Genomic DNA, 27,119 nt, shown 5'->3' on the forward strand with positions numbered 1-27,119 from the left:
TCTTATTCTTCTGCAGATTCATTATCACTGTTTCATACACAATCTAAAGCCAATGACAAAAGCAAACTTATGATTATATTCGCACCTACGCCTCATGTTAGTAAGAGAAGCTAAGTTTCTTTATTATGCTTGCATCTTGATTTCAATAGTACGTAACCAAAAGTATTACCGGTACATTTCAGATGCACTACGTACGAGATGCGTCTGTAGATCCTACGATAACAATCGTTACTGGAAACTTGCTTGATCAGAATGGAACGGACAGTTCTTGCCTATATGATGTGTGTGTAAAATTCATAGATGGATGCCATACCTCTTGTGTGATCCTAATTCAAAAATCGAAAACTTTCCTACTGCCAAATGAAGGCCATGCTGGTAGGCTGATTCCATCAAAACCACAATTTACTTTGCCCGGATGAAACGTAATTGCATTATGAGCGTAAATACCCTCAGAGGTTTCTTTACTTGTCAAGTACTTAGCTATGTTGAACTAGTAGCTTCATTTTGTATCTCATAAGTTTTTTTAGAAGGAGAATATTGTTAAAGAGTATAAATCATGTTTGGGTCTTCCTCTATCATCTTAAGGTTTTAGATGGACTGGTTACTTAACATGGTATCAGAGCTTGGTTTAGAAAAGTATCGTACGATTGAAGGGAGTGTTAAAGAGTATAAGATCATGTTCGGGATTTTCTCTGCCACCCTAAGGTTTTAAATATGTAGTTGTACTTTTCAGTTCAGTTGCTAGCTCACTAGGCGTCAGATTTGATTACAAGGTGTCCGGTTATTCCTCTAGCCGTAGGACTTGAAGCTTGTAAAGTGTAGACCATCTTCAGAGCTGTATGCAACAGATTCTACGGGCTAACTGTTTGCAGTTGCACCGGTTCTTATTAATTCCATTGTCTTTTATTTTGTGAAAAATGCTTTGAAAGCATTCGATTCTTTCCCTTTCGAAGGAGCCCTTAAGCATCTACAGTCTACAGAGAACCAAATCGTCTGCCTTGAGTTTCTAAAGCAAACTTACTCCGTATCCAATGAATGGCTTCCCCTGTTCTGTTCTCGTCAACTAGCTAACAAAGAAAGTTGTACTTACCTAATAAAACAAAAGCTATATTGGATGCGCCGATTTATTCAGTTAGTTACTGATCAATGCAGCCATTGAATACGAGTATTCCGTTTAAATTAGCTACTGAAAACGATATAAGAGCTTTGAAAATCCGATAATCAAAATGAAGGTTAGGTTGTTTCGTTAAACTTAGAGATTTGTCGGACGAATTTGCGTTAAACATTAATGCACAACCCCCAATTAGGCTATCTACCTGAAAGCCTGGAAGATATGTAATAAATGTTGTTTGAACAATCCAAGCAATCAAACAAGCGGAGACAGAAACAATAGGACTGAGAGAAATGATGTCGTGTCGAGTTAATCGTTAAATCGAGTTCCTTATAACCTTCTCGGCATCTTCACTGCCCTATAAATATGCATGTACATGTAATTGGTTTGGATATAGTTAGCGGAAGGATCGACAATATGGATTCTATACCAGGTCTGCGAGCTCTTAAGCATGTTAAAACACGGCGAGATGGTCAAGAGTTAGGATTGCAAGGCAGAGATGACCAAGATGCACAGCCATTGAGCCCAATGGCTCAGTTTTTCAACGAGCCGGGGTCCAATGTGTACATCGTAGCCACCATGGGATTCAGAACCAGACTGCAGCCTGATATCGTTAAACCCATTTTGATGCAGTTTTTTGTCAAACACCCTCGCTTTTCGAGCTTGCAGGTACGTACGTATCTTGACATTTACCTACCTTGAATAATCAACTCATCTAAAATCTCATCTTTGGGGCATAATTGCCTTTAGTGCCCACAATAAATTGTGAGAATATTGGGGGTGATTGAGAATCGAACCTTAGTCCGTATGCTCTGATACCATGTTGAGTAATCAGCTCATCTAAAACTTTAAGGTGTTAGAGGAAGGCTCCAATAAGATCATATAGTTAACAATATCTACGACAAGACGCCCTAAAGCGATTTTGACTAGGGCCTCCTAAATCTCACGCCGCCCCTGCTCTAATGAAAATATTTAAAATGATATCTGAGTACATGCATTTGTTTGGTGCAGGTTGAAAACAAAGAAACTGGTGAGCTGAATTGGATTCCAATAGATGTTGATCTAGAAAAACATGTTATAGTTCCGGATTTGGACCCCAACATGGACGGTGCAGACCAATTCGTGGAAGACTATGTATCAAACCTAAGTAAAACCAAGATGGTAAACTCGAAACCTCAGTGGGAGGTTCACCTTCTTAACGTCAAAACCTCAGACGCGGAGGCTGTGGCTATCTACCACATCCACCACTCCATTGCCGATGGCATGTCTTTGCTGGCATTAGTTCTTGCTCATTCTCGTCAAGTCTCTAATCCCTCTGCCTCGCCAACACTTCCAGGTGCCATGAACAGAAAATTTAGTTATCGTAAACTTGGGGATTTTGTATCCATTCTGTACGTGTTATGGAACACTCTCGTAGCTGTCTTTATGTTTGTTCTCACCGCATTGTTTCTCAAAGACACTCCGACTCCACTCAAAGGTCCTCCGGGAGTTGAGCTCAAACCGAGACGTTTTGTTCGCAGAACCATAAATTTACAAGATTTTAAGTTAGTGAAGAATGCTCTGGATTGTGTAAGATACAAATTGAGTCTCCTTTTAGTCTTTTAAACTCAATAGATCGTATATGTAGATTTTGTCAAGGAACTAGTTACTCTAAAAACTTAAGGTGTTAGAAAATGACCCTTTCCAGGATCTTATATTATTCTAACAGATTTCATCTCTAATTTTCTACAGTAAGTAATTTTTTCGGGTGTATGTTTGCAGACTATAAACGACGTAGTGCTTGGAGTAACACAAGCTGGTTTGTCTCGGTATCTAAATAGGCGATATGGTAATATATAGGCACTATACCTCTAGCTTCTCGAGTATGAAAATGAACAGAACGTAGTTTGTAGTTAAATCCTCATGTATACTGAAATGCATTCACGCAGGTGAGCTCCAGAACGATGCTGGAGTATCACTTGAGGAGAAGAAAAGGAAGAATTATCTTCCAAAGAATATACGATTCAGAGCAGCATTCTTCTTTAACTTACGAGCATCTACGAAGATCAACGTAAAATTACATTCTGGCTCCTCTATTTTGTACTCCCTCAGTCCCGACCAATTGTTATCGTTTCTGATAGAGTGTTCAACACACATTTTAAGATGCATATAAATTAGCTAACTACTGGTATACATGCAGGCTGTATCTGGTACCATCAAGGAGGGCACAAAAACTGGAAAATTTGGGAACAAAATCGGTTATGTCATCCTTCCTCTCAACATTGGGATTCGAGATGACCCTTTGGATTATGTTCGGCAGGCTAAAGCTGCCATTGATCGCAAGAAGGCTTCCTTAGAACCTTTACTCACCTATCTTTTCCTCAAGTTTTTTATCAAGTTCTTTGGTGTCAAGGTCTGTACACATAATTACATTATCCAAATTTATTTATTTTTGGCTCAGTAACCCTAGGACTCTCCTCCAAACGAGACAAGAGCTCCATCACTGCACAAATCCTTTGTTGCCTCGTTATCCAAAATTTGTAACTAAAATATAAGTTAGGTTTACGTGTAGCTAAACGATATTTTTTATTATTTTGTTATACTAACACAACTTTTTTTTAAAACGCGAGGACATGATTGTTATAGCGAGTTCTAACCGTTTATGACGAATGTCTAAGAAAATAGTAAAATATACATGATAATATGATGGGGGTTGGTTAGGGCAAACGATTGTTGCAACATATCATACCGCAAAAAGTTTTCACTACACATGTGCAGTAGAATTTTTGGTGTGCATACATGGGGCCCCATAATTTTAGATTTAGCAAAAAGTTTATTGCTAACAATCGATTGCCCGTAAACATCTCATAATATGATTTAGTTATGTTTCCTATTGCCTAATACTGGTGTAAATAATGAACAGGCTGCAGGCGTATTTAGCAGTAAGATATTCCGCAACACAACGCTGTGGTTCAGCAATGTGCCTGGGCCTCGAGAGGAAATTTCATTTGATGGTCATCAAGTAACTTACTCTTCCTGCACCTGTTATGGCCAACCAAGTGTGAGTTCTGCTGAAATATTATTAACAAAGCCTAATTCATCTGTTACTTAGCTAACGTTTAATTACATCTAAATACTGCAGGCACTGTTAATACATGTAATTAGTTATTCAGACAAAATAAGCTTTGTTTTGTCAACTGATGAAGACACCATACCTGATCCCCACAGTCTATGTGATGATCTGGAAGAATCACTAAAACTCATTAAGGCTGCTGCTAAGTTATGTTAAGATTTCTTGCCTGATCAACGCAGCCTTTCCGAGTTGCTTTAAAACGATCGCTGATGCATCTTTTAGGGTTGTTAGGCCTTTGTTCAATCAAATATGTGGGAAATGGCCGTAATTATTTTTGTGTTTACATTAATGTATGTTGGATACTAGTTATTATGATATTATTGAATGATAAATAAAAAAGGTGAAAAACATAAATACCGCTTTTTTGTAGGAGGTAGACAGGATTATTGGCGCGGATGAAACCATCCTGTTAAGCCTGAAATTAATAATTAATAATTAATAATCTTTATTAATAAGCGAAATCTTTTTTTTAAGTGATATATGTTTTACTTATTTTTTGGTATCAGCACCTTTTGATTTAACTTTTTATTATTCATCATTCATATTCATGTTATAACTTTAAGTATATTATTTTTATCCGTTTTTCTTTATTAATAAACTTTTTAAGTGATACTTTGTTTTCACTTCTTTTTTGGTTCTATCACCTTTTGTTTTCAGTTTTTATAATTCATGTTATAACTCTAAATATATTATTTTTATCCTTTTTGATTTCTATATGACTTATAATTCTATATGTATTATTTTTACCCCTTTTCTTTATTAATAAATGAAATCTATTTTAAGTGTTACTTTGGTTTCACTTATTTTTTAGTTTCACCACCTTTTGATTTCACCTTTTATGATTCATGTTATAATTCTAAGTATATTATTTTTATCCTTTTTTATTCATATATGACATATAATTCTATATATTTTATTTTTCCTCATTTTTTAATTTTTTATAAGCCATGATTTTTTATTATTTTCATAGGTTTGAATCCTTTTTTTAATTATATTTTAAAATAAATAAGTCCATAAATTGGCTCAACTAAATAGATTCCGAGAAATATAAACCACGACCAAGTAAATATGCCATGTGTTTAAATTGGAATTTTTTAAATTTAGATTTTTTTTATCGTAGGTAACCCGCAGCCGCTACCATTCGGGTGTGCACTGGGTAAACCCTACGGGTTCACGTAATAGCCTGCAAACCACGTGAACCAAGGTAAACCACATTTAAGTCTGACTCAGGAGGCATAATCATAAATTCTCCTCCCGTGGGATTCGAACATGTGACCAAGAGGTTAGTTTTCCTCTCTTTAACCAACTTAGCCAACCCTTGCGGGCTAAATTTAGAATTTTTTAATTTGTTGGTGGAATTCCATTTTAACAAAATGGTATGAATATTATAAAATCTGTATATTGGTTTCACCACTAGAAAATAATAAAATTGTACAAACCGTAATATGATTACAATTCTAATTTCGTAGAACTCTAAATTATTTCTTGATAGATTACTTGGTTTCATCTTAGTATGGATACGCCGTATTTTGGTTTCACATATATAATTATCTTTCATGTAGAGTTCTATGTTTTTTAAAAAAAATATAGATTGGAATCATATTATAATTACGATATTTCTATTTTTCGTAGAATTCTTTTTTATTTTTTATTAAAATAATAAAATGAAATTCTTTAAACAGTGTTATTATTAATTAATAAGGAAACCATCTTTTATGGGATACTTTGGTTTCACCCCTTTTCGATTTTACGAACTTTTGGTTTCACCCCTTTTTAAATCTTACTATAGCTCTAAATAAACCATTTTTATTCTTTTTTTATTCATATTTGACTTATAATTCTATATGTAATATTTTACCCATTTTTTGATTCTTATATACCACATATTTATAATATTGTTTTTATATCAACGGAATCGTATATACATTATAATTTCTAGATTCATACCTACGGAATTCTATTTTAGCACCAAATGCAAAGTTATACATACATAATAAATATTTTATAAGAAAAAATTATGCAATCACAAACTATTTAAAAACGCAAATTCAGCTAACAATGAGAAATTTAATATGCAATTACTTACTAATGTTAATTTAATTTTTTGTTAAATTATCCATCAATCTTGTTGCGACTAAAGTTTCGATGTAAAATATTAGTTATGTCTTTTTGAACAACAGATACATAATAACGTTGAGTTTGTTGTTCTAATAAGATTTGAGTTGATGAAAACTACATATAATTTAAAAAGAAAAATTGCAATAATCGTACAATTTTAATTATTATACATGTTTTAATAAAAAATAAAATAAACTTTTATAATCATTATTTAATATTGATATTTTGATCTCGGCCCGTACTTCGCACGGTTATCTACTAGTTTTTAGTAATAGCTAATACGCAAATCATGAATGTATATTACGTATATTTTTACATTTTTTAATAGAAAGTAAATGTTACGCACACGAGGGATGAAAAAAATTGGTCTAATACGCTTTGGGAAATAGGGTAAGTTTTTTTTTAATCGCAGGGAAACCGCCGTTACCCTTCGGGTGCGCACTGGGTAAACCTCACGGGCTCACGCAATAGCCTGCAAACCACGTGAATCAAGGTAAACCGCATTTAAGTGACATGCTCTGACTCATGAGGCATAATCATAAATTCTCGTCTCGTGGGATTCAAACATGTGAACAAGAGTATAGTTATCCCCTCTTTAACCAACTGAGTCAACCCTTGCGGGCGGAAAAAGGGTAAGTTTAATACGCATATCTTAGGTGCGTATTACATTTAATTAATTTTTAAAAAATAGAAATGATACGTAAGAGGCAACACTACAAGAAAGTCAGAATATTTCCGACCAACTAAAAATGACTGCAGCTAAATTCTATCATATTTGGTCAAATTTAAGGGGAACAAGTAAATTCGACTATTTACAATCGAATTAAGGAGCAATCGTTTTAATCAGTCGAATTTAGCAGCTAAATTCAACCGATTTTTTTATTCGGTTGAATTGATTTAACAGATAAATTCAATTTTTTATTCGGTTGAATTTAGCAACTAAATTCAACCGACTTTTTATTCGGTCGAATTTAGTACTCTGCCAAAAAAAGGGGGAAACTTCACGCTAATAACTTGAATTTTGAAAAATAAATTCGACCATTTTTTTTATCGAACTTAGTAAATGGTTTGGGCGGGAAATATCTCGCTTTTTTCAAAATGAATGAAAATAACAAATTTGCTTCCAAATGAAAAACACTAAAAGTTTTTTACTTAATTCGACCAAAAATGGTAAAATTTAGCTAAATGCAACCGAAACCAGTTGAAAATTCTATTTTTTTAAAAAAAATTGTTTTGTATTTTTTTAATGGTTAGTGCATATAATGCAAAGAAAATTTTAAATTGAAGGACACTTTCATTGTTTAAAAAAATTATTTAGGAATATATATAAATAATATAAGTATGTTTAATTTTAATTTTTATTATATTTGATAAAAATTAAAAAAAAATCTTAATTAGTTAGAATAAATATATAAAAAATAGTTATATCAAGAAGACATACGCAGATGATGCTATCAAAGTGATAAAAAATCTTCTAATTAAATAATTATGAGAACCAAGTTTTTATAATTAAACATGAAGTTTAGGGTCTGCATGAGGGTTTATATTATTTATTTTTTTAAAAAAATGTTTTGAGTAAACAACCATACGAATGAGAAGATTGTCAAAAATGAAGAGTGTACTTAAAAAATAATCTACTTATATATTAAACCTTAGTAAGAAATACTGGTCAAACTATTGGCTGTTAAAATAGCAACCCAAAAATATTTTTTTTTAAAAATTTTGTTATACCACTAAAATATATAGATTTTAACATCCGTACGGTTGGATTATTCATAAATATTTTTTAAAAAAATCTATACATCAATATGGGAGTAAACACTAGTTGGAAGTATTATTCAAGCTATTGGTTGATTGTTAAAATAACAAACAAAATAAATTTATTTATTTTTTCTGAAAATTTTGTCATATCACCAGAATATATAGATCTTGACATCCGTACAGTTGGATCATTCATAAATATTTAAACAAAATCAAAGCATGAATATGAGACTAAACACTAGTAAGAAATACTAGTCAAACTACTGTTTGACTGTTATATTCTATTTTAATATAATATAACGCGCATTTAAAAAAGGTATAAAAACTATTACATATTTTAGAGATGCGTAATATCTTAATATTTTTTTAAAAACATTAAGTAATACGCATTTTGTTAGGTGTGTAACATATATTGAATTATGTTACCTACGGGGTTTCACGTTTGTTTAATGGTTTATATGTTCTTGATCTTGATACTTAAGTCTATAATGTAAATAGTAATGATAATAAACGTATTAAGATGATAGACTCAAATCAAACGTAGTCGTTTAGGTCACATAAATGAGAAACGTATTTTCAAGTTACATCAAGATGACTACTTGGATAAGTTTGATTTTGAATCATACGAAGAATGCAAATCTTATCTCATTGGCAAAATGGTTGAAGCTCCTTTTACTGGACAAGGTGAAAGGGCCATCGAAAGATTAAGACTTATACATAGTGATGTATGTGGTCCAGTGCATACGATGACAAGAAGTGGCTTTTACTACTTCATTACATTTACTGATGATTTCAGTAGATATGGATATGTGTACCTTTTGAAGAACAAATCCGATTCTTTTGAAAAGTTCAAAGAATACAAGGCCGAAGTGGAAAAGCAAACAGGTGAAAGTATAAAAGTTCTACGATCCGATCGTGGGGGAGAATACTTAAGCCTGGAGTTTAAAGGTTTCTTGAAGGAGTGTGGTATCGTATCACAACTTACTCCTCCTGGAATGCCTCAATGGAACGGAGTTTCTGAGAAGAGAAATCGTACCTTGTTGGATATGGTGCGATCGATGATGAGTCTAGAAGATCTTCAAATAAGTTTATGGGGTTATGCTCTAGAAACGGCAACATATACACTAAGCCGAGTTCCAACTAAATCGGTTCAAAAGACTCCATATGAGATATGGACTGAGAAATGTCATAGCATATCGTTTATGAAATTATGGGGATGCGAAGCGTTTGTGAAACGTTTGGTGTCTAATAAGCCAGGACCAAAATCGGATAAATGTTATTTTATGGGATATCCTGAAGAAACAAAAGGGTGTAGTTTCTATAATCCTACTGAGAACAAAGCGTTTGTTGCTCGGACCGTTGTATTTCTTGAAAGAGAGTTACTTTCCAAGAATAATAGTGAGAGGACTATAGATCTCGATGAAGATCGAGATGTACAAAATAAAATTGAACTGGAGTTGGAAAATGGGCAGGATAAACATCAAGATGTTCATGTTCCAGAAACCCAGGTTGTTCGTAGATCTATTAGGGTTCGTCATGAGCCAGAAAGATATTATGGATTTCTCTTTACTCTAGATGATGTGATGCTCATAGACAATGATGAGCCTCTTACCTACCAAGAAGCTATGAATAGTCTAGACTCCGAGAGATGGATAGAGGCCAGGAAATTCCAGATGGAATTTATGTATCAAAATAAAGTATGAACTTTAGTTGATCCACCCGAAGGGGTAAAACCTATAGGGTGCAAGTGGGTTTTCAAGAAGCAAACTAACATGGATGGTAAAGTACAGACCTATAAGGCGCGACTAGTGACAAAAGGTTTCAAACAAATTCATGGTATAGACTATGATGAGACTTTTTCAACAGGTTCTATGGTCAAGTCCATTAGAATTTTACTAGCAATGGCTGTTTACTACGACTATGAGATTTGGCAAATGGATGTCAAAACCGCTTTTTAAAAGAGGAGCCTTGAAGAGGATGTATATATGATACAATCTGAGGGTTCCATTGATCTAAATTTTCCTAAAATGGTCTGTAAGTTGCTTCGATCCATTCATGGATTAAAGCAAGTCTCAAGGAGATGGAATCGTCGTTTTGATGAAACAGTTAAAGAGTTTGGCTTTATTCATAATGAAGATGAACCATGTGTTTACAAGAAGGTTAGTGGGAGTCATGTGGCATTCCTAGTACTATATGTAGATGACATATTACTAATATGGAATGGCATACCTTCTCTATAGGCTGTTAAGAGTTGGTTGGAAAATAGTTTCTTGATGAAGGACTTAGGCGATGCTACCTATATATTAGGGATCAAGATCTATAGAGATAGATCAAGGAGATTAATCGGCCTAAGACAGAGTACATATATTGACAAAGTATTGCATCATTTTGGGATGCAAGAGTCAAAAAGGGGATATGTCTCCATGTCTCATGAGATAGTGATCTCAAAAGATAACTACCCTAAATCATTAGATGATAAGGGTTGTATGAGAAAAGTTTTATATGCTTCGGTAATTGGATCCATAATGTAAGCGATGATATGAACTCGTCATGATATTTCGTATGCCTTGAGCATGACGAGCAGATACCAGTCTAACCTAGGAGAGGGTCACTGGACAGCTATCAAGAATATTCTTAAGTAATTAAAGAGGACTAAGGATTCATTATTGGTGTATGGAGGAGATGAGAAGCTAGTTGTAAAGGGTTACACCGATGCTAGCTTCCAGACAGACATAGATGATTCTGTATCTCAATCAGGTTTTGTAATTTTCCTAAATGTAGGTGCTGTAAGCTGGAAGAGTTCAAAATAAGAGATAGTAGTTAATTCTACAATGGAAGCTGAGTATATTGCTGCCAGTGAAGCAACCAAGGAGGCTGTTTGGATACGGAAATTCATAACGGGACTTGGTGTAGTTCCATCTATGACAGATCTAGTTGATCTTTACTGTGATAATAATGGAGCCATCACGCAGGCTAAAGAACCAAAGTCCTATTCCCGGGAAAAACATATACTTAGGATATATCACCTTCTTCAAGAGATTAACGAAAGATGAGATATACATATATGTAAAGCGCATACTAATGATAATATTGCAGACCCACTGACTAAGGTTTTGTCGCAGAAAAAACACGATGGTCTTACTAGTTCCATGGGTGATTGGCTCTAGTGCAAGTAGGAGATTGTTAGTGTGTGTGCCCTAGAGACAACACTATTATGTTTATGTTATGAGACATTTGGATTATTAATTATGATTCTATGGATTATTCTTTAGATATTTATTATATCTTTATTTTCTGTGATAAAATGTTAGATTAATAAATATCATTGGAATATGATATGTAAATCTGTATCTTTAAGTACGTGACTTATAAATGAGATTATGAGAATAGTTTTGATATTCCTAAAGGTCCCTAGTCAAGTATTATTGTTAAGGGACGATAATAATAAATAAGGACTAGTGTGTTTGTTGACTGATGATCACATCTCATTGATCATAGGTATGGTGATACTAAAGTAAAAAACACAGGCACATGTGTTAGATACATGGTGTTGGAATGACCCGCTGTGAGTACTACATGTTTATAGTGTCATAAGTTAATCTCACAGTGATAATAATGTATTGGTCCTTAGATCTGAAGTCATTATATTTCTATATGAGAATTGCACTTTGATTTTATTAAAAGTTATCCTTGACCGAGTAATAATAAAAGTAGACATTGGGTATATTATGAATCGTATGAGAAATATGAATGATCTAGATATGATTTAGCCCTCCTATATTAAGGAGTGATATTATTGGCCTCTTGATTGAGTGAGACTATAAAATGCATGGTCGTGCTCAAATACTGATTTGTTTAATAGTTTACTCATTGATCAAGAAAAACCCGGATTAAACGTTACAGAGGATGACACAATGCATCCCTCGAGTTTGATCTATAAATAAGGTTAAAGGGATTATATTACATTGTACATTATTCGCGAAAGATTTAATTGGATCACCAATTATTATTATTACTTGGGTAACACTGATGTATTACTAGATGCCACTCATTGTATAATAATTTGAATTCGAAATTTAAAATTATTTCCAACGTAATAATAACCTAAAGGGTAACACACTAAAAACGTTTAAAAGGAGTTCTAATTTAAATTTTGAATTTAAATTATATGATTATAAATTCAGTATTGGTTATTTAATTAATTGAGTTGAACTTAATTAATTAAATCACAATTTAAATTTTAATCTAATAACCCAATCAGTTTTGATTTTACATGAAGCCCAAAACGAATTAGGGTTAAGCTCATATATCTATCTCCCCTATATATACATGATGATGTATATAATTTTAGGGTTAAGTAGTTGAAAATCGTTTTCAGAAAAATCCTAGCTGCTCTACACATGGAGAGGCTAGAAAAGAGAGATAGAGAGAGGCAAATATTTCGGCTAGTACCGGCTCCGGTGATCGTTGGACGATCAGGCGTTCGTGTAGACATATTTGGAGTGCGGATCTTTGTGTGAAGGGGTCGCTGTGATTCATTGATCGTGGACCTCCATTATAGTCACTTGTAAAGTTTCGTTAAGGTACATATTCCGTTCTCGATAATCATTCACTAATTATACATAGATTCTGCGGTAGAGATTCGATTTTTTTTGCTTTATGGAACTTTTTCCGTTATGTTTTGTGCTCGAATCTCTAACACCTAAAACTACGTTTTAGCTTGATTTTCTACAACACAAAGATATGTAGGCATCTTGCGAGGATTGTCAGTCCACGACCGCAAGCTCAACCATTAAACTCAAAACTCACAAACCCTGACATTAAATACTCACAAACCCTAATTTTTATTACACAGCAACCTGATCAATGGTTACATTCCCAATTGACGTTCTCAATTGCTTATTTGTTTAAAAAATCTAAGAGTGAAAAGCAATACACAAATTTAATTTACGTCAAATTCATTCATATCCGATTCATTTCACCGCTTGAACATGGAAAATGCTTGCAATCAAATCACCTATTGAGGACCACAGGACCACATTGCCATTTATCTTCACCTGTCATTTCTACACCTGGCATTCCATCTGCCTGTCATGGTTACATTTTTTTTACCACCACTTAACATGGGTGACCCTTATTATAGGCGAGCAAGACTTGCGTATAGGGCCCCGACACTCAAGAATCCCAAAAATTTCTAACATTTTCAAGTAAATATATATATATATGAATTTTCATGATATATGTATATTAGGGCACCATAAACTGATTTCGACTAGGGTTCTGAGATGACGCCCTGCATCTCAGTAGCTTGTAATGGATTGTATCCTTTCTTAGCTCTTCTTATCTCATTTGTCAGATCATTGCACTCAGTCTATTTTACTCATTATCACCTAAACGGAAAGGAAGATATATATCTTAATGGAATCGAATTCTATAACACTTGGATGCAACTCTAAGAAAGTGTTAATATATATCCCGTTAATATATCATGAAGTAGTGCATGAGAAGGCACATACTGAGTAACAAGAGTATGGATTTAATTTTGTTTCCTATGATTTTGCTCATGCAAGGAGAAAGATGGTTATTTGTAAGTAACAAGAGTATGGATTTAATTTTGTTTCCTATGATTTTGCTCATGCAAGGAGAAATATGGTTATTTGTAAGGCGCATTCATATCATAAATGTTTCACTTATCTTTTTGACAAATATAATTTATAATCTTATAAACGAGTATTTATGCATGCCAAAAAATCATGAGGTGACACTACTAGAAAAACTTCAATAGACATCGGCCAGAAACCGATGTTAAACGTTTTCCAGAGCGATGTTTATGCGGGTGTAGAGAAAGGTACCTATATGACATTGGTTCACAACCGATAATATCTTTAACATCGGTTCCGGATTACAACCCAATGTATATTCTCTGTTTTTAAACAAAAACTACATTACAATCTTTTCTGAATAGCTTTTATATGATCTAAAGAGTGATGTCTAGCTATTCTACTTTTTCTAGTAATGTGAGCTAGACAGGAGGATAAGTTATTGTGAATGATGCCACGATCATTAATCATTGCATCATTTTTAAACAGAAAATATTTGGATTTGGAGGTCTGAATTGATGTCCCATTTATTGTCTCATTCTCTACCTCTGCATTCCATTTCCACCACACTCTACTCAAGCACACAACCTTTCTTACTTTAGGTGTTAGGTGAACTGTCATAATTGCATGACCTAATTGAATCCCCAGCAATAGTGTTGTTTCAGCAGAGTCTTGAAGATGGCAAGGAGGGGCTTGGTGATCAAGCTGTTTAATGGCACATGCATGAATATTACATACTTTCTGCATTCACTGCAAACAAGTGTCGGCAATATTTGCATTCACTTCCATGAAGGGACCAATGCCAGATGCATACTTACAATGGGAATAGTTAGCTGAAAGATTCATATCTAATAACTGATGCTGGACAAAACAGGTCAAGTAACTCAAGAAATATTATTCACTCTGCTACTTTCTTTCTTTTTTTAATAAAAACCAACTTGCATTACTTAAGTAAACAACTTCAGAATCCAGAATTCAAAGTACAATGAATAAAATCAGGAATGCCACATTCCCACTCCCCTGAACGTAACATAGAATATGCAGTTTTAACTAACAAATTAATGTGTCGCAATATTATTTATAGATAGGCTTTTCGGACACAATCATTAACAATTGTATGATACCAGCTGTGATTTAAGCTTTTCGCCCGAGTCAAAGTTTCTTTTAGACTAACTGCTCACTCTACGTCAACAAATGGAGCTGACAATTCGTTTCTTTCGTGTTTCGTATCATGAATGTCTAACTCAAAACCGAACAGTTAATGATTCGTTTCGTTTCGTTTCGTTTCGTATTTGTGTATCTTTATTTTATGTGTGTTTCATGTAATTTAAAATTAATAATAAAAATAAATATAAATAAAATATATATTTAAATATTAAGTTTTTACCGGTCGAGTCTTAAGTAAATAAGTCATAAAGACTCTAGTGTAGTCAATTCTTATAAAAATTTAAATTTGAATCTATTTTGTATCTATTTTCCGTAAATATTATATGTAATATATTGTAAGATATATGTTTTCATATAATTTTGATAAATTTATTTAATATTTATTTACGTTTCGTGTTGTGTAGCAGGTGTAAACCCAAAACCGACATTAAATTCGTCATTTTTATATTCATTAATAATATACTGTTATGTTATTTTTTCTGGCCCCTATTGTGTGGTCCATCTCTGCCTTCTTGAATTTATTATATATAGGATATGATGCCATGTTTTATCTGCAATTCTGCATCAATTACAGCTTGCTGAAGGTCTGATCAATCAATCATCAATGGACTCATTACCAAGTCTGAGAACTCTTAATAATGTAAATGTCTGGCGAGAAAGAAATGATGAAGATGGAGAGCCATTGAGTCCGGTTGCTCGCTTATTTCACCAACCTGGCTCCAATGTGTACATTGTAGCTATCATGGGCTCCAAAATTAAACTCCAGCCAGATGTCATTAAACCTATTTTGATTCATGCTCTTCTCAAACACCCTCGCTTTTCTAGCTTACAAGTACGTTTCTCCACTTCTACGACGTAAGGAAGTATTTAGGACGGAACTAATGTAAAATTACTATCGTAAAATTTTCTGTCATAACTGGAGCACTTAAAACGGAACTAGTATAAAGTTCTGTAATGAAATAATTTTACACTAATACAAATTTTAACTTGCATTGCATCAATTTTTTAGCTTGCATGGCACTTTTAAGCAAGTACTATGCAAGCCAGTGCTATGCAAGTGCCGTTTCCTAAGCTGAAATTAGTTACATTTGTATGTTTGAGTGCAGGTTGAAGACAAACATAGTGGTGAGTTGAAATGGATTCCTACAGAGGTCGATATCGAAAATCATGTTATAGTTCCGGAGCTGGATCCTAACATGGACGGTGCTGATAAATTTGTCGAAGACTATTTATCGAATTTAAGCAAAACAAACATACCAAACTCTAAGCCTCTGTGGGATATTCACCTCCTCAACGTCAAAACCTCGGAGGCCGAAGCTCTCATCATCTACCGCATTCACCACTCGATTGGGGATGGCATGTCTTTGATGGCTCTTATACTTGCTCATTCTCGACAAGTATCCGATCCCTCCCTCTTGCCTACGCTTCCTGTCATGAACAAGAAACCTAATCTTCTTAACCTTAAGGGTTTTAGATTTGTGTACATTTTGTGGAACACACTTGTAGCGATTTTCGTGTTTGTTCTTACTGCTTTTTTTCTCAAAGACACTCAGACTCCACTTAAAGGGCCTGCAGGAGTTGAGCTTAAGCCCCGGCGTTTTATTCGCCGAACCTTAAATTTACAGGATTTTAAACTGGTGAAGAATGCCCTGCATTGCGTAAGATACGTTTAACTCGAGTCACATTTTAATCTTTTAAAAATCAAATTTTCAAATGTATGCATCTGAAACCTCGACAAAATATTTTCAGACGATAAACGATGTGGTGCTCGGGGTAACACAGGCCGGTCTGTCTCGGTATTTAAATAGGCGATACGGTAAAAAAATTATGAATTTCAGCTTCCCAGTTTTGAGAAAGTAAATTTATGTATACTGATTTGTATTCATTCATCATGCAGGTGAGCTGCAGAAATATAATGGAGTAACTGGCCAGGAGAAGGAGAAGAATTATCTTCCAAACAATATTCGACTAAGAGCAACATTCTTCTTCAACTTACGAGCATCTACTAAGATCAATGTAAACTTATATCCTCTTTTGTAGTGAAGTTATTTTTCTGGACAACATTGACGAAACTAGGGGAGGTTAGCCCCAGAGAGTTATTTTTACGGATCCCAGTCTGATATTAAAAATTAATGGAACTTTTATGGATGGCTAACATCAAAATATTGACGATATTTTTTATTTTAGCCCCGGTTGTTCTGACATCCTAGTTCTGACATCAAAATATTGACGATATATACATGCAGGCTGTAGTAACTGATGATGCGATTAAGGAACGCGGGAAAACGGCAAGATTTGGGAACAAAATTGGCTACGTCATCCTCCCATTTAACATTGGAATTCAAGCTGATCCTCTGGACTATATTCGGCAGGCTAAGGCTGTCATTACTCGCAAGAAGGCTTCTTTAGAACCTCTGTTCACATATCTTTTTCTCAAGTATTTTATCAAGTTTTTTGGCATCAAGGTCTGTATATCTGCTTGCAATTGAGCTGCTTCATTATCAAGGTCTGTGCGCGTGCAGATTATTTTCTAATGTTATAACTTGTATGAATGATGAACAGGCTGCAGGTGTTATTTGTCATAACATCTTCTTCAACACAACATTGTGGTTCAGCAACGTGCCCGGTCCTCAAGAGGAAGTCTCGTTGTATGGTCATCAAATGGCTTTTCCTGCTTGTAGCTGTTATGGTCAGCCAAATGTGAGTTATACTAATACACTACTACTAACAGTACTGCCTAATGCGTGTTTTAGCAAATGAGGCCTTCATTAATAGTCTAATAGACGAATATCTCAAATAGCATTGTTTTTGGATGGATAAGTAGCCTTCCCACAGGCTCAACAAGTTCCTGCTATATCACACCTCATCAATGGTTGCGTTCTCAATTGCTCGTATTTGATAAGAAATCTAAGAGTGAAAAGCATTACACAAATTTAATTCACGTCAATTCATTCATATCCGATTCATTTCACTGCCTTAACATGGAACATGCATGCAATAAAATCACCTATCGAGGACCACATTGCTATCTGTCTCCACCTGTTATTCCATCTGCCCCTTATGGTTACATTGTTTTTGGTGTTATTCTGTTTTACTGCATTTCTAGGATCAATCAAAGAGGTGGTTAAGAAACAGGCTTTAGTATCCTTTGCTATATGTTCTTATCTCATGTATCAGATCATTGCACTCAGTTTATTTTACTCTTTGTGATATCAAAGTGTTGAGTGTCATCTGTTTTTCCTTTATCACTGCAGGCACTGATGATTCATGTAATTAGTTATACGGATAAAATTACATTCGTATTATCAGTTGACGAAGACACCATACCTGATCCCTACAGCCTATGCGATGATTTGGAAGAATCCCTTAAACTCATCAAGGCTGCTGCTGTGCCATCTTGATCTAATTGTCTTCTTGTTGTATGATTTTAGTTTTGATGCTAAAAATAAGACAAGTGTGTTTCAGTACGTCAAGTAAGGTTTCTAATAAAGCACGTAATGTACTTAGAGTTTGGTTGCTTCCATTGATTGCGAGTTACCTTAATGATGCATTAAACATTTCCACCATCATATTTAGCATCATAGATTAGATGCAATTAAGAGCTTCATTTGGTGTGTAATGAATAAATTACACAAAATAATATTTCAGCATGCAATCACTTCTTCAGATGCTTAGTTCACGTGAAATACATTCATATCCAATTCATTTCACTGCCTTACATCGAATTCTATAACTAGCAGAGCAATCTGGAAATAATTCAAACGCGCTGATAATGAATGCCATAGACCTAGATGTTTACTCTACCACTAGCTATTTGAGATACTTCCAACATTCATTTAGTTATGCATCAGATATAACACTTGATTCATGGAACATTGAAGATTAGGTTTGTGAATTGTGAATTGTGAAGATGGCTCTGACTTCTCTCGCGTAGAATACAACCAACTCCCAAGAGCCTTACACTATTTTGTGTTATAAGATGGTCCAACTGCTTTGAATTTTCTTTTGCACAAGCATGGCAGTTTGAGATCTCTGAGCAATTTAACAATAAAATTTGCACGTGATAGTCTTGCGTTTGTGCATATTGCTCATTCATGGCTATTGTGTGACTGCGAGTTTCAGGAATTCTGGATTTTGGATGATTGTGTTGTTTTGATTACAATTTATAGTTTAGGTCAGTATTAGTTAGTTCCTCATCTTGCAGCATTGACATTTGTTTCAAGTGGCTTAAACAGTTGGGGGTCATATATTTTCTTAACAATTGCGGATTCAGTATACTCTTAGAGTTCACCTACTCTTTATGGTCAATGGTGGGAGATACTTCCTCAGATCATTTGACATTATTCTCCTCTTCTATACAAATATAATCTATTCAAAAGGTTGTTGTTTTCTTTTCTTTCTTAACTGATTATGTTTACCTCGTATTATCTATATTTGCTAAAAGATATGTTATTGTTAAAGATCATAAGATCGTGTTCGGGTTTTTCTCCGACATCTTAAGATTTTAAGATTTTAGAGTAACTGGTTACTTAACATGATATTCCTCGGACATCTTAAGATTTTAGAGCGTTTGGTTACTTAACATGATATCAGAGTTCGGTTTACGGGGTGGTTCGGGTTTGAGTCCCACAAGCCCATTTGTTTTATTTAATTATTTGTATTGATATTGGTTATTGGTTATTGGATATTAGTATTAGTCATATATGTTATCGGTATGAAAGTATCGTAGGACTGAGGGGATGTGTTAAAGAGTATAAAATCATGTTCGAATCTTCGATATTTTGAAATTTTAGAGCGACCGGTTACTTAACAAGTTACAACTTTCACTGTATAGCGGCATGTGCTTCATTGTTTACATGTTTGCAGTAGTGCTTACCGCGTTTTTTCTCAAAGACAGTTCGACTCCACTCAAAGGTCCTCCTGCATTTTGTTGGTAGGGCCATAACTTTATAAGATTTTAAGCATTCACAACAATTCCACATATCGAAATAAATTATAAATTTATACGCACATGGGCACACAATAGAAAAATCCATTTTCTAAGATCTGGACACACACATAAACAACTATTTCGTGTTTCTCGATCAGTTGGAACTGTTCGAGGTAGTTTTTAAATGCAGGTTGTACCTGAATCCATCCATCATGAAGGGCACAAAAACCAGAAGATTTGGGAACAAAATTGGCAACATATGTTGGACTTTTAATCTAAACGTTAATAATGTTTTGTTTTGAATAATTCGGTTGGGTCTAGCGAGTTTGTATCAGCATGAGTGAGTAATGCAGTAGTTGAGTCTTATCAGGGTTGTTTAGAGAAATAATAGGAACTGTCCTTGTTTGTAGCTGCCACTTTCTCTTGAGTGGTATTTATCTTTGCTTTCTTTCTTTCAGTATGTTATTGAGTCTGTAATAGAGTAAATCCTACTTTCAGTTATTCTCTTAATACAAAATCGAGTTCAACTCATATTATCTGCTGCTTACATTCAAATATTTTCATCAATCTGGTATCAGAGCCTTAAACACTGTGTATGCCAAAATATATGCCCAGAGAGATGTCAATGGAGTCGACCAAAACCAAAGACAGTCACGTTGCCCTGAACTATTCGATGTTAACAAAAGTCAATTACGCAGTGTGGTCACTAAAAATAAAAGTGTTTCTCCAGGAACAAGGTGTTTGGGTGGCTATCGAACCCAAGGATCTAAAAGTAGCTGTTGAAGAAAAAACAAATAAGTTAGCATTGGCGGCAATATATCAAGAAATTCCTGAGGATGTTTTGTTGTCGCTGGCTGACAAAATGACGACAAAGGATGCATGGGAGGCAATCAAAACAGTATGCTTGGGTGCTGATAAAGCAAAAAAATCTAGGGCTCAGTACTTGAGGATTGAGTTTGAGTCATTAAACATGAAGGATACGGAGCAGTTGGACGAGTTTTGTATGAGACTAAATGGCTTGGTTACTAATATACGAGCTCTTGGAGAGAAAGTAGAAGAGACTTACGTGGTCAAGAAATTGCTTAGGGCGGTTCCGTCAAAGTTCCTCCAAATAGCTATTGAGCAGTTTGGGGATTTGGAAGTTATGACCATGGAGGAAGTTGTGGGTTCCCTGAAGGCCCATGAGGAAAGATTGCGAGGTGTAACTGAAACAAGCGAATTGAAGCTTCTCCTTACTGAGGAGGAATGGAAGAAACGAGAAAATGCTGAGGGGCAGTTGTTACATACTAGAGAAGAATGGTTGAAAATACGTGCTCGAGATGGTGAACGTTTTGTACGAGATAGAAGTAGGGTAAAGTGCTGGAATTGTTTTGGTTATGGCCTCTATGCCGCTGAGTACCGTAAGCTTCGATGAGAACAGAGCAAGGAGCGGAGGACTGAAGTAGGGTAAAGTGCTGGAATTGTTTTAGTTCATGAACACTTGTGTGGGCCTATTTCTCCTCCCACCTCTGCTGGAAAAAGGTATTTTCTTCTGCTAGTTGATGATTTTAGTCGCTTAATGTTGGTGTGCATGATTAAAACGAAGGACGAGGCTTTGAGTGCTTTCAAGGTGTTTAAAGCAGCTGCAGAAAATTAATCAAAGAGAAAAATCCAAGTTTTTCGAACTGATAGAGGAGGAGAGTTTTGCTCAATAGAATTCACGCGGTTTTGTGAGACTATGGGAATCCAGAGACACTATACGGCGCCATACTCGCCACAGCAAAATGGTGTGGCTGAGCGTCGAAATAGGACCGTGGCTGCCATGGCTAGGAGTTTGTTAAAAGAGAAAGGAATGCCATTAGTTTTCTGGGGAGAAGCAGTCTGGCACACAGTTTATATTTTGAACAGATTGCCCACAAGGGCATTGTCAAAACAGACTCCATATGAGGCTTGGAAGGGAAAAAGGCCAAATCTGGACCATCTTAGAATATTTGGATGCGTTGGTCACATGAAAACACCAGGGATTCATGCTCGAAAGCTTGATGATAGAAGTAAACCAGTTGTGTATCTTGGCAAAGAGGCAGGCACCAAAGCCTATCGAGTTTTTGATCCGGTTGGAGACAAAGTCCATGTTAGCAGAGATATAGTTTTCGAGGAGTATAAAAAATGGCCTTGGGATGGTGAAGAAAATAATGATGCTCGAGTTAGTAAAGTTACAGGTAATTTTACCGTATTTGATGTCGAAGGTGATACACCAAGCTATGACACAGATGAAGGAAATCAGATACAGAGCCCACTGCATGATTCTCAGTCTGGGAGTATGAGTTCACTTGGGAGTGAAAATGAAGGAGGCTACAGTTCTGAGGCCTCGAGCAGCAGCAGCAGTGAGCCACGTAGATATAGAAGTATTTCTAATATTTACAATACCACGGAGGAAATTGAAGCAGTTGAAGAAGAGTTACTGTTGGTTGAAGTTGATGAGCCATCTAATATGAGCAAGCAGCAAAAAAAGTGTGGAGAGAAGCTATGCAAGCTGAAATAGAAGCTATAGAGAAAAATGACACTTCGAAACTAACTGATTTACCCCCAGGCCACAAAGCAATTGGCCTAAAATGGGTTTTCAAGGCAAAGAAAGATACAAATGGGAAGGTGATAAAGCACAAAGCACGTCTTGTTGCGAAGGGGTATGTACAGAAATTTGGAGTGGATTTTCAAGATGTGTTTATACCGGTGACAAGAATGGAGACGGTACGACTGCTATTAGGTATTGCTGCAAACAACGAATGGGAGGTGCATCATCTTGATATGAAATTAGCCTTCTTAAATGGGGTCTTACTTGAAGAAGTGTATGTTGCTCGGTCTCAAGGTTTCGAAAGGGCAGGAGAAGAGAAGAAATTCTATAAATTATTCAAAGCTCTCTACGGCCTTCGCAAGCACCCCGTGCTTGGTATGTGCGCCTTAGTAAGTATCTTATTAACCATGGTTTTGCTAAGTGTCCATTTGAACATGCAGTTTATATAAAACGCGAAGGGAGTGATGTTTTGATTATCGGAGTGATTGTTGATGATTTACTGATCACTGGAACTCGAGTTGACAGCATAGCAAATTTTAAAAAGCAGATGAACAAGGAATTCGATATGAGTGACATGGGTCAGCTAGCTTACTACATTGGGATAGAGGTTGAACAAGGTCAAGGGTATATCGAGATCAAACAGAGTGCTTATGCAAAGAAAATCCTGGAACGAGCTGGCATGGCAGGGTGCAAACCAGTAAGCTACCCGATGGATCCCAGATTATGGATAAAAGGGACTCTGAATTATGGATTGGTATACACGAAGAGTCGAGGAGATTATCTGTTAACGGGATTGTGGAGGCAATGTTGATGATAGAAAAAGCATAGGTGGCTGGAATGGTTTTCTACTTAAACGAGAGTTTGATCACTTTGGTTTCATAAAAATAGCGGTGTGTGGCTTTATCGTCTTGTGAAGTAGACTTCATGGCGGCTACCGCGGCTGCGTGTCGGGGTATATGGTTACACAAAGTTTTGAGCCAAATTTCTGAGGTATTTCCAGGTCCAGTAATTCTTTATATTGATAATAAGTCTGCGATCACAAGAAGGCTTCCGTAAAACCTTTACTCACCTATCTTTTTCTTAAGGTTTTTTTATCAAGTTCTTCGGTGTCAAGGTCCGTACACATAATTACATTACCTAAATTTGATACTACAGTACTAGTTAGGTTTACGTATCTCTAAACATTTTTTTTAATGAACATCTTTTTTTGTTTAACTATGATGACTATTTTTATGTGTGGACAAGACTGTTTTAGCCGGTTCTAATCATTTATGATGAATGTCTATGAAAAAAGTAAAATATACATGATAATATGACGATTGGTCACGGAAAAGGGAAAGCAATTGTTGCAACATATTATGTCGCGCAAAGTTTTCATGATATATGTACGGTAGGAATTTTCGTGTGCATGTATGGGGTCCATCATTTTAGATACAGCAGTTGTTTATGCGCTACAGTATACTGCTAATAATCGGTTGTTGGTGACCATCGCATAATATGATTTAGTCCCTATTGTCTAATACTGGTGTAAATACTGAACAGACTGCGCGTGTATTAGCAATAAGATATTCTGCAACAGGACTCTGTGGTTCAGCAATGTGCCTGGTTCAGAAAATTTATTTAATGGTCATCAAGTAACATACTCTTCTTATAGTTGTTATGGCCAACCAAGTGTGAGTTATGCTGAAATATAATTACTAGTAGTGATGTACAGACGAACCGCTCAACCGCATTAACCGTTTGCACCGATAATCTTTAAACGCGGGTTAGTTGCGAATTAAAATTTTTATGATCGCTTATTTGCAATTTGGATGCAGTTTTAAATTTTTTAAAATTATAAAATCGCAATTGTTAACTGCAAAATATATTTAAAATATAATATATTTTATAGTATATAAACTAATAAGTAAATACATTTATTTTGTTACAAAAAATATTATTAACTATTATAAGATCAATAGATTAACAACCCTTTTGTTATGATTTCAAGCGAAGTTCATTAATAACCTACCTGCCCATTATCCCTCACTGCCTCTCAAGTCTCAGATCCTACCTCTCATGCTAGTCTACTATTTTTATTAGCAGTACTAGGAACATGTTATATTACCTAAATTTAATATTACCTAGAAAAAAGAGACGGGGTGAGTATAATTTATTTCATGTTTGTGTTTTAGGTATTTGGTGCATGTTATATTTAAAAAAAATATACATGTAAGAGGTCATTAACTGCAGAGGGCTCTAGGTGTTGTCCTTGATTCGTTTGTGGTTAGGACCATCCTTGTTGCATAATGGTTATTTTGATATATTTTTTTCAATCTATATTATACTATAATAACCGGAATGGGGTATAATTTATAGTTTGGTTAATCCTCATTTTGGTTATCCCTTTCCATCTTGACCGTCGGATATTCATCATCAAATAATCAGAACCGTTAGATCCAAAAACTAAAAAAATGTGTTATATAAGTTCTCAGGTTCGAATCCCGTCAACAACAAACATTTATATTATTATTTATAAAGATACATAAAAGTTCTCAGGTTCGAATCCCGTTAACAAAAAACATTTATATTATTATTTATAAAGATACATATAAGTTTTCAGATTTGAATTTCACTAACAACAAAAATTTACATAGATCTCATTAATCATATACTATTTATATTATTTGAACTTAACTTAAAATTATACACAATCAAAGTATAATTATTTAATCATTATTTAGTATTTAATTATTTATATAAAATTTTAATAAAATTAAATAAAATAAAAATAAAAATATATAAATATTTAACCAAGACTCGTGCATCGCACTAGCCGTAAGCTAGTAATAAATAAAATCATGGACCCCTTGATCGATTCAGTTCTACATACGAGCTTGAATGTGGTTGTCTCTAATTGATGTGTGAGTTGCGCAAAAATTTGTTCGAGCAATTATTATTTATTACACAATAATGCAATGCACAACTAGCAATTTAGCACGGCTAATCAAATATCAATAATGTTTGGCCTTTTCACAACAATGGTGAAAAATATTTGAAAAACTAATCTTTAATAAATATTACGGGTCGAATATGGTTGAGTAACTCAAAATATATTGAGCATTTAATAATGATGATCTAGGCAAAAGAGTGTTTGGTGAATTCTAAAATTCATCATATTATATAAATTATTACTTTATTTTAAAATAAGCATTTTTAGTGTTTATACATGTATTACTAGAGCTGCAAACGATCAAAACCGAACCGAGTTCCGCTCGAGCAGGGCTTAATTTTCTTATAAAATGAGCCGAACTGAGACGAATAAACTACAAGAAAAACGGGTTATTTCCATGGGACAAAACCGGTGGTATTAAGCATATTAGACTAAACTCGACCGATTCTCCAACCGTGTCATATATTGGGGTAATAAATAACATATTCGTTGTATTTGAACTAATTCAACGGAAATAAATTTGACGAATTCAAATATCACTGATAGGTAATACCACGGACCTAAATACTGCGAAATATAATACCACGAACCTAAATACTAAGGAATATAATACCACGGACCTAAATACTACGGATTGCAATACCATGAATTGTATTACGACTAATGTTCATTCCACTGAGTTTATACCACTAATTTGTAGTACCACGAAATGATGTTCAATCTCGGCTCTTTTATAAAGGAACCGAGCCTGAGCCGAACACGAGTTTGTTCACGAATAATCGAACCGATCCGAGTTCAACTCGAGCCGAGTCGAGTTGTCCCCTAATAGTTCCCATGTATTTTCAATCGACTAACTTTAAAGTATAATTAAAATTTACAAGTTGTATCCAGATCAAATACTAGTCTTATATTAAAATTACATACGCATAGTCACACTCTACACTTGTAGGGCTGTCAAAAAAATTCAAAAAATCCGATATTCGTCCGAAAAAACCGCATTCGTATTCGAGAAAAAACAGATATTATCCGTATCCGAGAAAAAACGGATATTATCCGTATCCGAATTCGGGAAATACGAATCCGAAACTAAATACATATAGGATATTTAAATTATATAAATATAAAATTATATATAATTTAAAATTTATTTTTTTAAGTTTATACATAGTGTGTGTAAATGTATTAAATAATATGTTTATACAAATTTTATATAATTATACACTTACTTTATACATATATAAATATATTATGCGTATTTAATCGTAGAAAATGTTCTATAATCATCGTCAAAACGGTAAGGGTAACAAAAAAAATTTAAAAAATCTAATATTCGTCCAAAATATCTGCATTCGTATCCGAGAAAAAGCGGATATTATCCGTATCCGAAATAAAGCGGATATTATCCGTATTCGAATCCGATGATTACGGATGCAGATCCGTATCCGAATTATCCATTTGACAGCCCTATACACTTGTTTATTAATCTTATCATTTATTTTTTCAAGACGAGTTTTAAGAATATATCTGATTTTATTTTAAATTATTGAGATATTCGTAACTTTAGAAATCGTACATTATTTTTTAAACTGTTGATGTCAAGGTTTTATTACGTTTTGATGTTTCACTTAAATATTGTTTACGTAAATTACAAGTTACTTACTGGTGTTTCCAGAAATGTGAAGAATTGGAGATGAATATATCATGATAACAATATTTAATAGTTTTCTTACGAAAAAAAATAAATATTAAATTTAGGAAAATATATAAATAATTTAAAATAATTTAAATTATTATTAAATTATAAAAAAATATACTAATAAAAATATTTAAATGATTA

General features: G+C 34.4%; 2 protein-coding genes across 2 annotated transcripts; both read left to right on the forward strand.

Moving 5' to 3' along the window:
* Nucleotides 1–1,534: 1,534 nt before the first annotated feature.
* LOC141700011 (wax ester synthase/diacylglycerol acyltransferase 11-like) lies at nt 1,535–4,664 on the forward strand. The gene is made up of 7 exons (XM_074503781.1): nt 1,535–1,780; nt 2,123–2,680; nt 2,873–2,939; nt 3,040–3,161; nt 3,291–3,503; nt 4,014–4,151; nt 4,233–4,664. The coding sequence occupies exons 1-7, from the start codon at nt 1,640–1,642 to the stop codon at nt 4,377–4,379; spliced, it is 1,386 nt and encodes a 461-aa protein (XP_074359882.1). The 5' UTR covers nt 1,535–1,639; the 3' UTR covers nt 4,380–4,664.
* A 10,775-nt stretch (nt 4,665–15,439) lies between these two features.
* Nucleotides 15,440–18,527, forward strand: LOC141700004 (wax ester synthase/diacylglycerol acyltransferase 11-like). The gene is made up of 7 exons (XM_074503775.1): nt 15,440–15,701; nt 15,976–16,527; nt 16,619–16,685; nt 16,767–16,885; nt 17,116–17,334; nt 17,432–17,569; nt 18,124–18,527. Exons 1-7 carry the CDS (start codon nt 15,474–15,476, stop codon nt 18,268–18,270), a joined length of 1,470 nt encoding a protein of 489 aa, XP_074359876.1. The 5' UTR covers nt 15,440–15,473; the 3' UTR covers nt 18,271–18,527.
* Nucleotides 18,528–27,119: the final 8,592 nt, after the last annotated feature.

This window comes from Apium graveolens, unplaced genomic scaffold, assembly GCF_009905375.1.
Source record: "Apium graveolens cultivar Ventura unplaced genomic scaffold, ASM990537v1 ctg1631, whole genome shotgun sequence".
Classification (NCBI taxonomy): Eukaryota; Viridiplantae; Streptophyta; class Magnoliopsida; order Apiales; family Apiaceae; genus Apium; species Apium graveolens.